At 46.4% G+C, this 15,040-nt stretch overlaps 1 protein-coding gene across 2 annotated transcripts in view; it reads left to right on the top strand.

Moving 5' to 3' along the window:
- The window catches only part of SMOX (spermine oxidase), a 70,958-nt gene that overhangs the window by 32,443 nt on the left and 23,475 nt on the right, over nucleotides 1-15,040 (top strand). For both annotated transcript variants that reach the window (XM_082050221.1, XM_082050220.1), the window contains exon 2: nucleotides 11,732-11,966. In XM_082050221.1, the coding sequence (XP_081906347.1) occupies nucleotides 11,759-11,966 (208 nt within the window). In that variant the 5' untranslated portion in view covers nucleotides 11,732-11,758. The remainder of the gene's footprint in view (nucleotides 1-11,731; nucleotides 11,967-15,040) is intronic.

Below are 15,040 nucleotides of genomic sequence, written 5' to 3'. Positions count from 1 at the left end.
GGCTTTTCCAACCAAAATGATTCAATGGGGTTTACTGGCCACAGCAGTGGGTTCTTCACTGGTGTATAAATCCTATGTTGACGCTTGTGTGTCCCTCAACAGGTTCATCTCTAGAGCCGGAACTACGCCATCCCTCTCCCAGGTGAGCTGTGCTCCCTGCCTGCTCCATCTTTCCTGGCTTGTCTGAGTTCCCCTGCCCGACCCGCTCCCAGCAGCTCTGACAGGCACCTCTGCAGGGACGCTGCTCCGCATGTGGTGGGTCTGCCGGCTGGTGGCTCATTTCAGTTCTCCTCAGCCCTCCTTGTCTTAAGACTGAATTATCACAGGTGCTGGTTTGTCCACTTGTCCCACTCTCTGTGAGCTGCTGCTCTGATCACCCCAAGATTTGGGCACTAGCTTGCTGTGTCTTTTCTTGCAACACAGCTTCAGATGAGCTGCTTAGGTAATTGGTCATCAATTAGGTGCCCAGTGCCTCTAAACTAGCAGGAGATCTTATTGTGGAGCTTTTTCCACTATTTTGCTGATTCAGAGATAATTAGAACATGTCAGATTTGATGACATTTGATTATTCTCTCTGTCTCCTCCGCAATTTTCCTGGAGGATGGTGTTGTGGGAAAAGGCAAAAGGAGACAGCTGTCTTGGATCGTACTTATGAGGTGATGTTGTTGTTGTTGAACTTAAAAACATTTCTGCTTTGTTTTCTAGGCCAGCATGTAGGACCACGGAGTGGTGCTGTCGTTGGAGCCTGCATAAGCTCTGAGGGCCTCAGCTTTAAGATGTAGAAGCTTTGGGCTGCTTCTTGTTCATAACTAGCAGAGTTGTTTGGCAGAGGTGGCTCTGGATGGTCACCCTTGTTTGGCATGAAGAGGTGTGATGGCTTCCCTGAGGTCCCACAGTGGTCACACTGGGAGTAGGAGTCCATTGTTTGTTGTGTGCATTGAAGGAGAATAACTTCTTCCCAGCTTGGGAAACAAAACCGTGTTTAGTGTGGCCCCATCTCTGTCTCTTCTGAGGTGTGGGGAGGTGATATTTCTGGAAATGAGGAGGGAAATGAAGATCAGGATGGCAATGATTTGTTACAAGAGTAGGGACCAGGCAGCCAAGCTAAGGTCATCTCAGGCTGGAGGAGACCTGGGTTTGGACAGGCAAAGGTTAATTCAGTGATTTTCCTCCATCTCTTGGGATGTGTCCAGAAGAAGAAGAATACAAAGTCAGCCTGGAGGTCTCTGCTGCCTTCAAAAAATGATGCCGAGGTTTTGGGCACAAGGTTGTGGGTTTGGCGTGTGGGTAAAACGGGAATAATTTTGTTGATGCTGTTGTCAAAGAATACAGGGGTGTGTTACTAATGTGATTCCTCACTTGATGTCTGATCCAACTCCGCATTCACCGTGGGTCAGTCATTTGTAAATGGGGCTTGGAGATGCTCACTTAAGATCAGTACCGCTGAACTGCAGCCTTTTAAGTGCCTCGAGCTTGGGCTTTTTATGTGGATGGTAGCAGTTGTCCTCATTTCAGACTTACTTTTCTCTCACAGTTTCCCCTATAAATTCCAGCAGCTCTCTGGAAATGGAGCCACTTTGTTTTTGCTCCTGCTGCTGAAGCATAACACTTGGCACGGGTCACTCATCTCTCAGGAGCGCTGCCTTGTTTTTGTGCAAAGCTCTCTGGTTTCCTTGTACCAGCGTGGGGAGAAAGGTGAGCATAGTCAGCTCTCCATCACCCCGGGTGGTGGGCAAAGGTGAGGCACATGGGGTAAATGGGTTGTGTTGGTGCTGTGGGATGCAGTGGGGAGGGTGCTGCAGAGATGATGGAGAAGCTCCACTCCAAAACTTGGGTCCAGGAGCAATTGCTCCCCCATGATCATGTGTCCGTGTGCAGCATCTGGAAGGCAGCTGGGGCTGTTCAGCCTGGAGAAGAGAAGCTGAGAGGGGATCTTATAAATGCTAATAAATATCTCAAGGGTGGATGTCAAGAGGATGGACCAGACTCTGTTCAGTGGTGCCCAGCAACAGGATGAGGGGAAATGGGCACTGACAAAAACACAGGAGGTTCCATCTGAATATGAGGAGAAACTTCTTTCCTTTGAGGTGCCAGAGCCTGGCCCAGGCTGCCCAGAGAGGTTGTGGAGTCTCCTTCTCTGAGACATTCAAACCCACCTGGACACGACCCTGTGTGATCTGCTCTGGTGACCCTGCGTGAGCAGGTGGGTTGGACTGGATGATCTCCAGAGGTCCCTTCAACCCCAACCAGGCTGGGATTCTGTGGCTCCAGTCAGACATGGAGAAAATAATGCGGATCTGTCTTGCTTGTTTGAAGCACTGGAAACCACTGCATTCAAGGAGACAATGCCCTGATGGTCCTTCTTGGAGCAGGAGGTTGGAGTGGAGCCTTGCAGGGGCTGCTTCTGATCAACACTTGCAGTTTCTGTGAGCTGTCAGAACAGGTCTCCTCTGACAAGCCCTGCTGCCTGCAGGATTGGTCTGGGGCTGAGCAGCTTCTTCCAGCTGCACACATCCAGCCAGCAAACCCGTTCAGACTCAAATACTGAGTTGGATAAAGTCTGAGCATGAGGATGATGATCACAGAATGTCAGGGATTGGAAGGGACCTGGAAAGCTCATCCAGTGCAATCCCCCCATGGAGCAGGAACACCCAGATGAGGTTACACAGGAAGGTGTCCAGGCGGGTTGGAATGTCTGCAGAGAAGGAGACTCCACAACCTCCCTGGGCAGCCTGGGCCAGGCTCTGCCACCCTCACCCCGAACAAGTTTCTTCTCAAATTTAAGTGGAACCTTTTGTGTTCCAGTTTGAATCCATTACCCCTTGTCCTACCATTGGTTGTCACCGAGAAGAGCCTGGCTCCATCCTCCTGACACTCACCCTTTATATATCTGTAAACATTAATGAGGTCACCCCTCAGTGTCCTCTTGTCCAGCTCCAGAGCCCCAGCTCCCTCAGCCTTTCCTCACACGGGAGATGCTCCACTCCCTCCAGCATCTTGGTGGCTGCGCTGGACTCTCTCCAGCAGTTCCCTGTCCTGCTGGAACTGAGGGGCCACAACTGGACACAATATTCCAACACCACCGCTCTCCGGGTGGTTTCAGCCCAGCTGGAGGTGGCTTTGCAGAGTTAACCTTGATCTCAGTGGTGCGTACGCTGTCGGTGACACAGGTTTACAAGCTCGGGAAGGTCCCTGGTATATACGTAGGTGGCTATGGACCATTATCCCATTCCTGCAGGTCTCCAGGTCGCTGAGCAGCTGAGGTGTGTCTGCCTCTGATGAAATAAAGCTCCCGTTGCGCTGGGTCGGTGTTTGCACAACTCCTGTACAAAGGTAGTTTATAACAGCAGGCGTGTTTCACCCGCGTATCCAACTGACGTGGAGGGCTTAAGTTCAATTAATAACGCTCCTGCCTTATGTTGGGAGGGTGTCTGTGCTTAACCCGTGCTGGTATAAATGGTGATTCTCAAAAGGATTGTGAGTTTGGCTGGAATAAAAAGGAGTGCGGGGGGTATGTAGAGGAGGAAAAATAGACATATCTTCCCTCTTGACATGTTTACAGCCTGGAGAGCTTGGAAAGAGCATCTTGAAACACCAGGCAGTAAGGATTAATGTCCTTGCTGCTGAGAAGGCTGATGAAAGGGGAAAAGAGGGCGAAGTTACAAAACGCCGGTTTGTTGTGCCAGGAGCCGTGGTGAACCACAGCAAACAGCCGCGGGAGGCACTGGTGACACAGCAGAAATCCCCTTCCACTTCATTGGCGTGTCTGCTCAGAGTTCAATCCGCTCCATCCTGACCCACGCGCAGTGGAAAGCCCGAGTCTGACGCCTGCAAAGGTGCTAAAGGAGATAAAACTGCTGTAACTATATCCTTCTATCCTTATAATCCTTCCAAGTGCTTCTGCCTCAGTTTAGGGAAAAAAAAAAAGCGCATTAGAGATGAAAATTGAAAATGTTGTTGCAGTCACTTAGGTAAAGGTTACTCACTCCAGCCATGCGGTTGCTCAGTACAATTAGTGGTGGACTGCTTAATGAGTTAACAACAAGCCATCTTTAAATCTGTTCAATAAATTGCCTTTTTCTTGTGGAGCTTTTGCGTGTGGGCTCTGCTAATAGTGCTTTCAGATCACCACTCCTCTGTGCGCAGTTGGTGAAATAATAGGGATTATTACATCTATTGGAAAGAGGCTTTTGAAACTCTCCTTCAACAAGTTTGCCTCTTTTTTTAAATTGTTTTCTGAGGTGCAGGAGGTGCCCTGCACTGGGTGGTCTGTGTGAATTTCCACCCCCAAAACAGTTTGTTAATAATTCATGTGCTCACAGACCCACATTTCTGCATCGTGGTAGATTCCTGAGCTGCAAAGGGCAGAGAGTTTTGTCCATGATCTACCCTGCCCATCTTCATCAATGCAGCAGCGTTCCCAGCACAACCTTCTCCTGGTGGGAATGGAGTGTAAATGTCGATGAGAGATTGGATCCTGATTTAAAAGCTTCAAGCAATATCCTCTTTGTCTTCAGTGAAAAGTGTTTCAACAGCTGATTAGTGTCACTGTTAAAAATAGACATCTTCTTTCTGTTGTGAATTGTTTGTAGCTGCTGCTCTTGGTTGCTCAATCTTGCTTTGTCTCTGCTTAGATTGAATTAATTCTCTGGTGTCAAATAATCTCTGTTTGTAAATGCTTTCAGACTGTGATGACAAAGCTGCATTATAAACACATGTGTATGTAGTGCCCCTTCATGTGTTGATAGTATCTTGAATAGTTGCACTTAAACACGCTACTATTTTGTTATTATTTTATTTCTTGTGCTTCCATTTAGTCTTTCAAATGAAATCTTGTTGCTTTAGTCTGAATTCCTTTCAAACAAACACAATGCGGTTCTTTAAGTTTATGATTAAGGATGATGTGTAATCCCCATAAATTAAAATGATGAGGGAATAAAGCGATTCTGGTAAATTTTAGTCTGTTTACGTTGGTCTGTGCGGTCCGCAGGGAATTTATTTGTATTGATGATGCATTTCTCACCCTCCAGACTGGCTGTTGCACTTGATATTGTGAAGACTCAATCCAACACCCTAGAAAATTCTGGCAAATCGTGCGGTTGGGAAAGAAAACCAAGTCCTTGTGCAGGAGTCTGGGAACAGCATGTGGAAGTGTGGCCACCGGCTGCCTCTTCTTGGGGTGCCTTTCCTCCCAACCTCATTTTAGCTGCCAAAAGCTGTTTCTAGATCAGTAGGTGATGTGAGGTGACATGTTGAGGTCCCTATGTCCGTGAGTGTGTGTCCCTGGAGGCTCCATGTTGGACTTGCTGTACTCTGGCCCCATGGATGCCCCTGAATGTCTGGGATGCATTTGGGTTCTCCTGGGCTTCATCATCTAGTTTGGGTTCATCCAGAAGGAATGAAGCCGTTTGGCTGCTTCAATTCCACTGCACAGCATGAAGGAAACCACGGGGAAGGTTGGACGGGGTTCTGAGCAACCTGAGCTGGTGAAGATGTCCCTGCTCATGGCAGGGGTGGCACTGGATGAGCTTTGAAGGTCTTTCCAACCCAAACTATTCTATGATTACTCCTTCTCTCCATCACCTGAAAGGCTGCAGACAGCAGATGCAAGTTGGACACCCAAGTAATGAAACAAGGTGAGACAAATCCCACCTGAGATGACCATGATTGTGGTCTATGGCATGCTGGGAGCCCACAGCTATGGCTTGGGGCTGTAAGGCAACCTGCTGTGTGATATGAAGTTAGATAGGAGAGAAAGGTCACTTTTTTTTTTAAGAGTGACGAATCCTGGTGGAAAAAAAACAAACCAAAAAACCCAACCCACCACCAGACAAGACTTTAAACACACGAGCTTTGTGTAAGCCTCGCCTAAGCCTTTGTGTTGTCGCAGCTGAGACAGTGCTAGCAGGAGAGCGTTTGGCTGAGCTAAGAATAGCAGATTTCCTTGAGAAATGTTTGTGTTTATTTTGGTTTTGTATTTTTAAATTGTCAGAGCCTTTAGTGACTTTTTTCTTAAGGGTCCTAGAAGAATAGCCTGATAGGAGGGTATTGTTGTAATAAGGAGGGCAGTTGTGAGCTGCCTTAATTCTGTGGCTTCGTCTTTGTGACCTGCAAGGTTTTACTGGCAAAATGGGAAAAAGAGAAAACAAACAAAACCCATGAAGTAGGCACATGTCTGAACTTTGTTGCTGTTGCTGCTGGATTAAAGGTAGAGCAGGCTGGCGTGGCATCTGCGTTCATGCTATTTCTAGGTTGCCATTGTCTGCAGGGCCGTTGTAACTTAAGTAGAAGGCACTCTGTGGTGAAGGGAATATGTAAAGAATATATCGTGATTAAAAGGATGAAAAACAAAAATCTGTGAAATATTATTTCTAAGTCTTTGCCAGGGTAGGTCTGGTGTGAAGTCCTGCTGGAAGCTACCAAGGCTTCTCTGTGCAGATGAAGAGTCGTTTCCCTGGGAGCAGTTTGCTGGGGGTATAACTGACATCAGCAGAGGTGAAGGGATAAGGAGATCATAGAATCATAGAATAGTTTGGGTTGAAGGGACCTTCCCAGCTCCCCCAGTGCCCCCCCTGCCATGAGCAGGGACATCTTCACCAGCTCAGGTTGCTCAGAGCCCCGTCCAGCCTGGCCTGGGATGTCTCCAGGGATGGTTCAGCCACCACCTCTCTGGCCAACCTGGGCCAGGCTCTCACCACCCTCAGGGCCAACAATTTCTTCCTCATGTCCAGCCTGAATCTCCCCTCTTTTAGTTTAAAACCATCACCCCTTGTCCTATCACAACAGGCCCTGCTGGAAAGTCTGTCCCCAGATTGAAGGGTACAAATGCCAGGAATGGAAAACCCATGATTGGTAGAATTATGCCCATCTTTGAAATTATATTTTTGCAAAGATTTGTCTGCTGGGAACCAGCAGTTGGACAGTAGTGCGAAGGGATGAAGGAAGGGTAGTGGGAAGGCAAGGACATAGTGGTGATAGAAACTGAGAAAAGGGGGCAGGTCTGGAAGAAGAAGTGATTAAAATATCATGAGTGAGACACTTAGATGCACAAGAGGTAAGAGGATCGAAGCTATATTTTTAAGACAGAAGGAAAATGTGTATTTTGACTTTTTTTTATTTAATGTGGGTAACGGTTGTCTGTTAGCTGTCTCACAGGAAAGCTATAAGCAATACTAAGTAGGTGGAATTTTACTTATAGTGAAGCTGTGATTTAGTACTACCCTTGCTCTTAGAGGGACACAAAGTAAAATCACAGCCTCACAGAGATTCCCAGTACAACAGCTTGCACACTTCTTACCCTGTGATTAAAAAGGAAATAAAAGAATCAACCCTTTTTGGCAATCAAGAGAAAGTAAAAAGCCAAACTGTCTTTGTGTCAGAGGACTTAGTAATATTCACTGGCTCAAGCCCTGGCTGGTGGCTTGGCAAGTGCCGAAGGTAGAGAATTACAAATAAAAGGCCATGATTTATGTGCTTGTCTTGCTTATGTGCCTAACAAAGTGTGTAATTACTACTGACATAAAGTGTAGTGGGAATTCATATATTTATATCATCTCTTCATTTCACAATAGAGCGTATATGCTGGTTGGAAAGACTAAACTCTTGCTGAATTTTAATTGCCTTCCCCTGCTGATCATATGGTAGAGGTTGTTGGCTAATTAAGGGTGATTTCTGAATCAGGATTCTGTACACACAAAATACCCTGTTATTTTATAATCTGTCTAGACAGGTCACCTAATCCAGTATTAAAATTAAAATGCTGAAGCAGGAGGGAAAAACATTTTTTTGAAGCTTTCAAGTAAAGAATCCACATGAGTTTACTGAAACCAGGATTAGGAAAGCTATTCTTAAAGAACTGAGCTGAAAGAGTTCAACTTCTATAGGATGTAGAGGGCAGAAAAGATGTTTCTTAACTGTGTAAAATCACAGAATCATTTTGGTTGGAAAAGACTTTTAAGGTCATCAAGATTTATTTCTTCTTGAAGAAGAGACAACTGGGATCATATATGAAGGTCCTTAGCACCGAGATGTGAACAGGGAATGGCTGTTCAATGTTTCTTATAGTTTTGGGGGATATCCTCAATTTTCATTGGGTAGTGGTTTTGAAACCACAAAAGGGACATTAATATTTGCATAGAGCTAATAGACTGTGCAGCTCCTCACCACTAAACTGTTGCAAAAGCCACAAGTAGGTAGGGATTCAAAAATAAGTTGGGAATTGCAAGGAGGAGAAGTCCCCAGGGGTCTGGACAGGCTCTCTACCTTACAGTGTCCTTACTGGACGTATTGCTGGGAGCTGGTACTGCCAGAAGAGGATCATTCCTCTTTGACCAACCCCAAACTTGTCAACATGACTTGTTGTGGCAGTTCTTGTGTCTCCTTTAATAACTGTGCTGCTTTTCCCTTCGTATCCCAGTGGTGGACTTTCCCGAAGCTCTGAGTACACAGATGCCAATGTTCAGGGCCCATCTTAACAATCATAAAGGAACCCAGAGGAATTTAACTTCTTTTTAGATTAGAAGTCAATAAGTTGACATACGTGAGATGGGAGGCAAAGGACCAGTGATTGATCCACTGCACCTTGTGCAGCATGGAAGGGTCCAGGAAAAGTAGTGGCTCAACCGCAAGAAAATATAAAAATGATGATGGAAACAACATTTATTTATAGGAAACCTGGCTTCTTCCCGTTGTCCTGCACTCGTGTATAGAGAAAAGTGATGCTTCCTTTTTGGTTTAGTTTGTAACTAGAATGTTGCTCCTCATCTCTGTGGTGTGTTTGTGTGAGTCTTTTGAGACATGATCTCATTTTTCCTGCCAGCCTCTGACTGGTGAGAATTTAACTGGCACATCATGGAGCACCTCCTGACTAACTTTCTTATCCTTCAAGATATTTAAGACATTTAATAATCTCCAGTTCTGAGCTCCTCAGTTTAAGAAGGACAAGGAATTACTGGTTGAGTCCAGCGAGGGCTAAAAAGATGCTGAGGGGTCTGGAGCATCTTTCTTATGAGGAGAGACTGAGAGAGCTGGGGCTGTTTGGCCTGGAGAAGAGAAGCTGAGAGGGATCTTATTTATGCTGAGGGGCAATGGGCACAGACTGAAACACAGGAAGTTTTGTTTGAATATGAGGAGAAACTTCTTTCCTGTGGGGTGCCAGAGCCTGGCCCAGGCTGCCCAGAGAGGTTGTGGAGTCTCCTTCTCTGAGACATTCAAACCCGCCTGGACATGACCCTGTGTGATCTGCTCTGGTGACCCTGCGTGAGCAGGTGGGTTGGACTGGATGGTCTCCAGAGGTCCACAGTCCTGCCCCACATGAGGAAAGACCACCGGAGAAGTCCAAGTAAAGACAAGCCCTAAGGTCTAGAACTGGAAACCTGACCCATCTCACCAGCTGCTGTAGGGAAGGAGTTTTTCATCCTCCTCTTCCCTGCCTGCTCCAGAGCTTCGCAGTTTCTTGTGTGACCAGGGAAGAAATCAGTCACTGCTGCTTCTTCAGACTCTTGTACTGCTTGTGAACCCAGCTTGCTCAGCAGTAAGTCCAGGGCTTGGTTTTGGCTGCTCGTGGCTTTTCTGCTTGTCAAATGACCATGTTTCCTGACTCTTTCCCCATGGACTAGAAAGCAGTGGATGCTTGACATGTTTGAGTTCAGCTTGGAAATAACTCTCCGATGTCTCTGTGACAGCTGTCTACTAGCTGAAATCTGTTGGTGAGGAGATGAAAACAGTGAGATGATAGGTAGAAGATTTTGGTGTGGCTGCAGCAGAGCTGGAACCTGTTCCGTTGTTCAGTGACAGTTGGAACGAGCTGTACCGGTGCTGCAGAGTTTGTTACAGGCTCTGTGCTTAATCCCTCTTGCAGGTGAGCCCAGACAGGGTGGACTGAGCTGAAGTTGTTCCAGTTGTGAAAGTAAACACTTTCAAAACAGTTGTCAAGAGCTGGGGTGGGACCACTTTTTATTCCACTGCTTAAATTGCTACAGACAGCATTGTGGTGTCAGCTCTGTTACAGAGAGCAGGAGATGTTTGGTCAATATACACAAATGCTTTCAGATCCTGGAGAAAAAGGGCCTCTCCAAATGAAACTATAGAAGCACAGAATGGTTTGGGTTGAAGGGACCTTCCCAGCTCCCCCAGTGCCCCCCCTGCCATGAGCAGGGACATCTTCACCAGCTCAGGTTGCTCAGAGCCCCGTCCAGCCTGGCCTGGGATGTCTCCAGGGATGGTTCATCCACCACCTCTCTGGCCAACCTGGGCCAGGCTCTCACCACCCTCAGGGACAACAATTTCTTCCTCATGTCCAGCCTGAATCTCCCTCCTTTAGTTTAAAACCATCACCCCTTGTCCTATCACAACAGGCCCTGCTCAAAAGTCTGTCCCCATCTTTCTTATCGGCCCCTTTTAAGTACAGAAAGGCCACTTTGTACTTCATTAGTACAAATTACTATATACTGTAATAGTCCAGCGATGTCTTAAGCGCAAAGGTTTGACTCTTGTGGTGATGCAAGAGGGAAACAGGAGTCTTTGACGCTCACCAAGTGTTGGGAGAACTGGGGAAGAGCTCAGGAGTATCCAGCAGCTTGGCAACAGGTAGAGCCGGCATACAAGCCCCTTGGATTTCTCTGTGTTCTGTAAGTGTTGGGTAGGGAGGACAGTAAGGCTGGGAATTGTGTGTGGGCTTTGTCCAAGTCACTGGGCACCAGCTGATTCAGTGGCTGGTGAATCTTCGGCTGGGTTTCTCCATTGCGAGTCAAGACTGAGATCTTCTTCAGCCTGGTGAACTGTGGGTCTCTGCACCCTGTTCCTTCTCCTGTTCTTGAGGGACAGATGTGAACCCGTCCAGAATCAGATGACTGGACAATGACATTTGTCTATGAGGACATCTACACTGGTGGTCCCTGGTTAAGGTTAAACTTTAACCATCAAATCTGGCTGCATACTGAAATAAGGTGGCAGGACCCAACAACTAAGGGTAGAGACAGTTAAAAAGATGGTTTCTAGGAGTTTGCAAAGAAAAATAGGATACTGCTTGGAGGAGCAGTTGGATGCCTTGGGTGGGTGGAGGTAGAATTGGACTAGTCAGGACTAGCGTGGGTTTAAACCTCTCGCATCAAAGACCGAGGCTGATCGCGATGTGGCAGGACAGTGCTGGCTCTGCATCGTGCGGCTGTGGATTTTGAGCTGGCCCTCGTTGGCTTTCATCCGTTGAAACCATTGTTCCGTCTGTACTGTTTCTGTAAGGATTGGTTTGATATCTGATCTTCGAGCTAAATCCTCCTTACCTTCTCCTGTAGTTATATAATCTCAAGCTTATGCTTTGTGGTTGCCACAGAGGCAAAGTGAATCTGCATTGCTGTGTTGTGCAGCTTGTCGGCACTTGGCGTGTGGTTTTCTTTTTTCTTAAAGTCTTTGCCACAAAATTGCCACTTTTGAAGGTTATATAAAGAGATGGGGGTTTGAAAATCCTTTGACTTCGCTGGAAATAGTCTACATGGTACAAGAGGGTGGAGATTTCTGGAGTTTCCAGCACTGGTGCTCTAGGCCAAAAAGTTGTTGCATCCCAATTTGACCTCAGTTTTCCTTCCTATGCATCCCGTTTTGAAGGCTGGGTCTAGCGCACAAGTTTTCTTTCTTCCCTGCTGGACTTTTTAATTTTATAGACTTCCTTTAGGATTTCTAACTGCAGAGTTGAGCCGAGTTCCCTGAACGCTCTTCTTTGCCTTTTTTTCCGTAGGTTCCTTAGAAAGAGAGCTTGGACGGCATGCAAAGTTGTGAAATATCTGCAGACAGCACGGATGATCCTCTTAGTAGTGGCCTACGGAGAAAACGACAGCCTCGAATAGTGGTTATCGGTGCTGGGCTCGCAGGCCTGTCGGCAGCCAAAGCGCTCTTGGAAAGCGGGTTCACGGATGTAACTGTCCTTGAGGCGACCGACCGCATCGGAGGCCGCGTGCAGAGCGTGAAACTCGGTAAGAAACGGCGTTTCGGGGAGTAAAATACAGCTGGTGAGGCTTTGTGCTGCCATTAGGTTAATTTGACCTTGTAAACGTGCTTTTGCGGTCAATTCATGTGTGCAAAAAGGTTGTTTGCGGTGTGATGTTGTCAGGAATGTTGCCATCAACCATCATGTTTCAGGGTGGGTGGGTGAATCTGAATTGTTTTGTGCATCTCTTCTGAGGGAGGGCTGCTCCAAACCCATGTTTCTATAAAATAAATACCTTAATGGCTGTTTTCACACAGAATCACAGAATCGACTGGGTTGGAAAAGACCTCAGAGATCATCGAGTCCAACCCTTGGTCCAACTCTAGTCCGTTTATTAGATCATGGCACTAAGTGCCATGTCCAATCTCAGTTTAAAAACCTCCAGGGACAGCGAGTCCAGCACCTCCCTGGGCAGCCATTCCAATGCCTGACCACTCTCTCTGCACAGAATTGCTTTCTAATATCCAGCCTAAATTTCCCCTGGCAGAGTTGAAGCCCATGCCCCCTTGGCCTATTGCTGATGCCTGGGAGAAGAGCCCAATCCCCCCCTGGCTAGAACTGCCCTTCAGGTAGTTCTAGAGAGTGCTGAGCTCACCTCTGAGCCTCCTCTTCTCCAGACTAAACAAGCCCAGCTCCCTCAGCCTCTCCCCATAGGGCTTGTGTTCAAGAATATTGTAGGTCTTATGTTTCACTCATCCAGGAAGAGCTCTGTGTAACAAAGCATTGTGTGATTAAATAACTGTATTGAGACACTTTCCACCAATGTTTTCAAGCTTGACTCTGGACTAGGAGCAGTCGGTAAATCTCCTGGCTGATGAGCGGCCATTTCTGTGACTCACATCGCTTGCACAGGGGTGAGCTCTATGCAATTCCATTTCACAAACAGCCTCATTCATTTCCCTAGAACTAATTGACTGTGTAGGGCACTACCCACCATGAATCAGGCTGCTGGAAAAAATCCTCTTCAATGTCTCCTTTCATCCTGATTTGCAGCTTTCCTACCTCCGTGGCTTCTTTTCTCAGCGTGTCACAAAGGTGCAGACACTGGGTATTTTAATCCCGTGTCAATTGGCAGGGCTTGTAAAATCCCTAAATGAAAAACGAGTGGAACAAACGTTGCCTTTTGCAGCACAGCAGTCAACCAAACTCTCCCTGGTCTGGAGAAGGGCATTGCCTGTGTCTCCTCCACAGCAGGCAAAAAGCTCCTCATTTTACCAAATTGCCTTCCTGATTTCAATTAACTAGTTCTCTTTTCTGATCCCACTCTCTACTTATTAACTCTGGCCTCTTGCTGCCCTCTTTTCTTTCTATTTGTCAGGTGCTGACATCATTTAGTGTATTTTACTCGATAAATTCACCACAGTAAATAAACAGCAGCGTCCTATGAGCTTTCAGAAGGGAAATGAATGAAAAGGCAGTCAGGGAAATCTAATCTCCAGGGTTTGAATAGGGCACTTTGCATTCTGCTGTGACTTGGCATAGAGGTTAGAATGGGAAGTGTGTCCTTTGCTCGCAATACGCTGTATTAAAAATATCCTGGAACGTGTCTGCGAGAGGAGGGAAGTGTTAAAGACCTGAAAGCTTCAGGGAGCAATAGATAATGTTTTCAGTACACCTTTGAAATGGTTTTGTGGTACTACTATTGAGACTACTTCTCTCACCTTTGGACACCACTGGTTATTCATATCTTTGCTGGGAATCTCCCTCCTGTTCGTTAACACTTCTTAACTAACGTGAGACCGGAGCTCAGTCTGGTGGAGATCTTGCAGTTTGTCATTTGTTACTTGCAGAGCAGGGGCCTGGAATCCAAAGTCTGGATCTTTTAATACCTTTCTTAAAACCATAAACTGCCTTTTCATATCTTCTGCAAGCCATCAAGGTTACACCGCATGGCTATGGACTGCAGTTCTTTCCCACGGTGGGTTTATGTTCTGGCCCCTGTGTGCTTTGTAGATATACGTGCCATTTAGCCAAACGATTCTGGAGCTCTGGGTGGTGAAATCTGCAGAAGCGGCACCTACTCAGAGCCTCCTTGTTCCCTGGTATTCAAGCAAAAGGACAGCGTGGTCCTGGGCTGTATTTTTCCCTTCTGCAGTCCCTGAAGCAGCGAGATTGTAGCTGGGGCTTGCAAGACCTGCTCATTTCTCAGAACTGGCCTAAGCTTGCAGAAAACTGTTACAGAAGTGGTTTCTTCGGGGTTTTTTAAATACACAGCCACTTTAATGTGCCTGGCATCTAAATGTTAAACTTCTCTGTCGCTCCCCTGTCTGCACACTTGACTAAAGATCTGATTTAAATCTTCTGCAGAGCTAAGGTGGCACCTTCTCAGGGTTTATATCCTGATGTTTCCACTCTCACTGAGCCCCCCTGGGTCTTGCGGGGGACAACACGCTTGCATAAAGTACGTTGCTGCTCAGGACAGGGGAATAATTTGGATATTCAGGGATTGGGTTCGTTATTTCTAGCACAGGTGAGGCAGAGAGTTTTTGTGCTTATGGGTTGTGTTGTTTCTTGTGCACGATCTAGAAGATCCGTGTCCACTGCAGCTATTTCAGGACAGGATGCCCAGGGAATAGTCAGGGCTGCGAAGGAAAGTTCCTGTGTGTATTCAGAAGGTTTGATATGCAATCTGTGCACTCCTTTGGGAAACTGCTGGTGCGGTATATTGTTGTGTATAGGCCTCTTTTGCCTGGTGCTTGTGTCTCAGGAATTATATTCACAGAATGGCAAGCAGATTTTTATTCCTGTGTTTTGTTGTGTTGGGTGTTTTGTTTGTGAAACTAAAATCTCGTAAAATAGTTATCTCTGTTTAAAAAGATGTTATTTAATTTTACACGTTTAAATAATTTATTATATAACTTTCACTAGGTAACAACTGGCATCTGCTTGGTAGTGATGATAGTGAGTTTCTAAGCATTACAGGCAAGAATGACTATTTTTAATTGGTTGGTATCTGATTATATTCCACACAGTTTCTAAAAACAGAAGAACCTGGAACACATCACAATTGTTACCGAGCACCAAAGATGAGGTGGTGTGTAAATAAGAGCTCTATGGAGG

The sequence above is a fragment of the Streptopelia decaocto genome (genome assembly GCF_964273445.1).
Source record: "Streptopelia decaocto genome assembly, chromosome: 4".
Taxonomy (NCBI): domain Eukaryota; kingdom Metazoa; phylum Chordata; class Aves; order Columbiformes; family Columbidae; genus Streptopelia; species Streptopelia decaocto.
The sequence above is the reverse complement of the archived record's forward strand: the minus strand, read 5'-3'. Positions and strand labels throughout refer to the sequence as shown.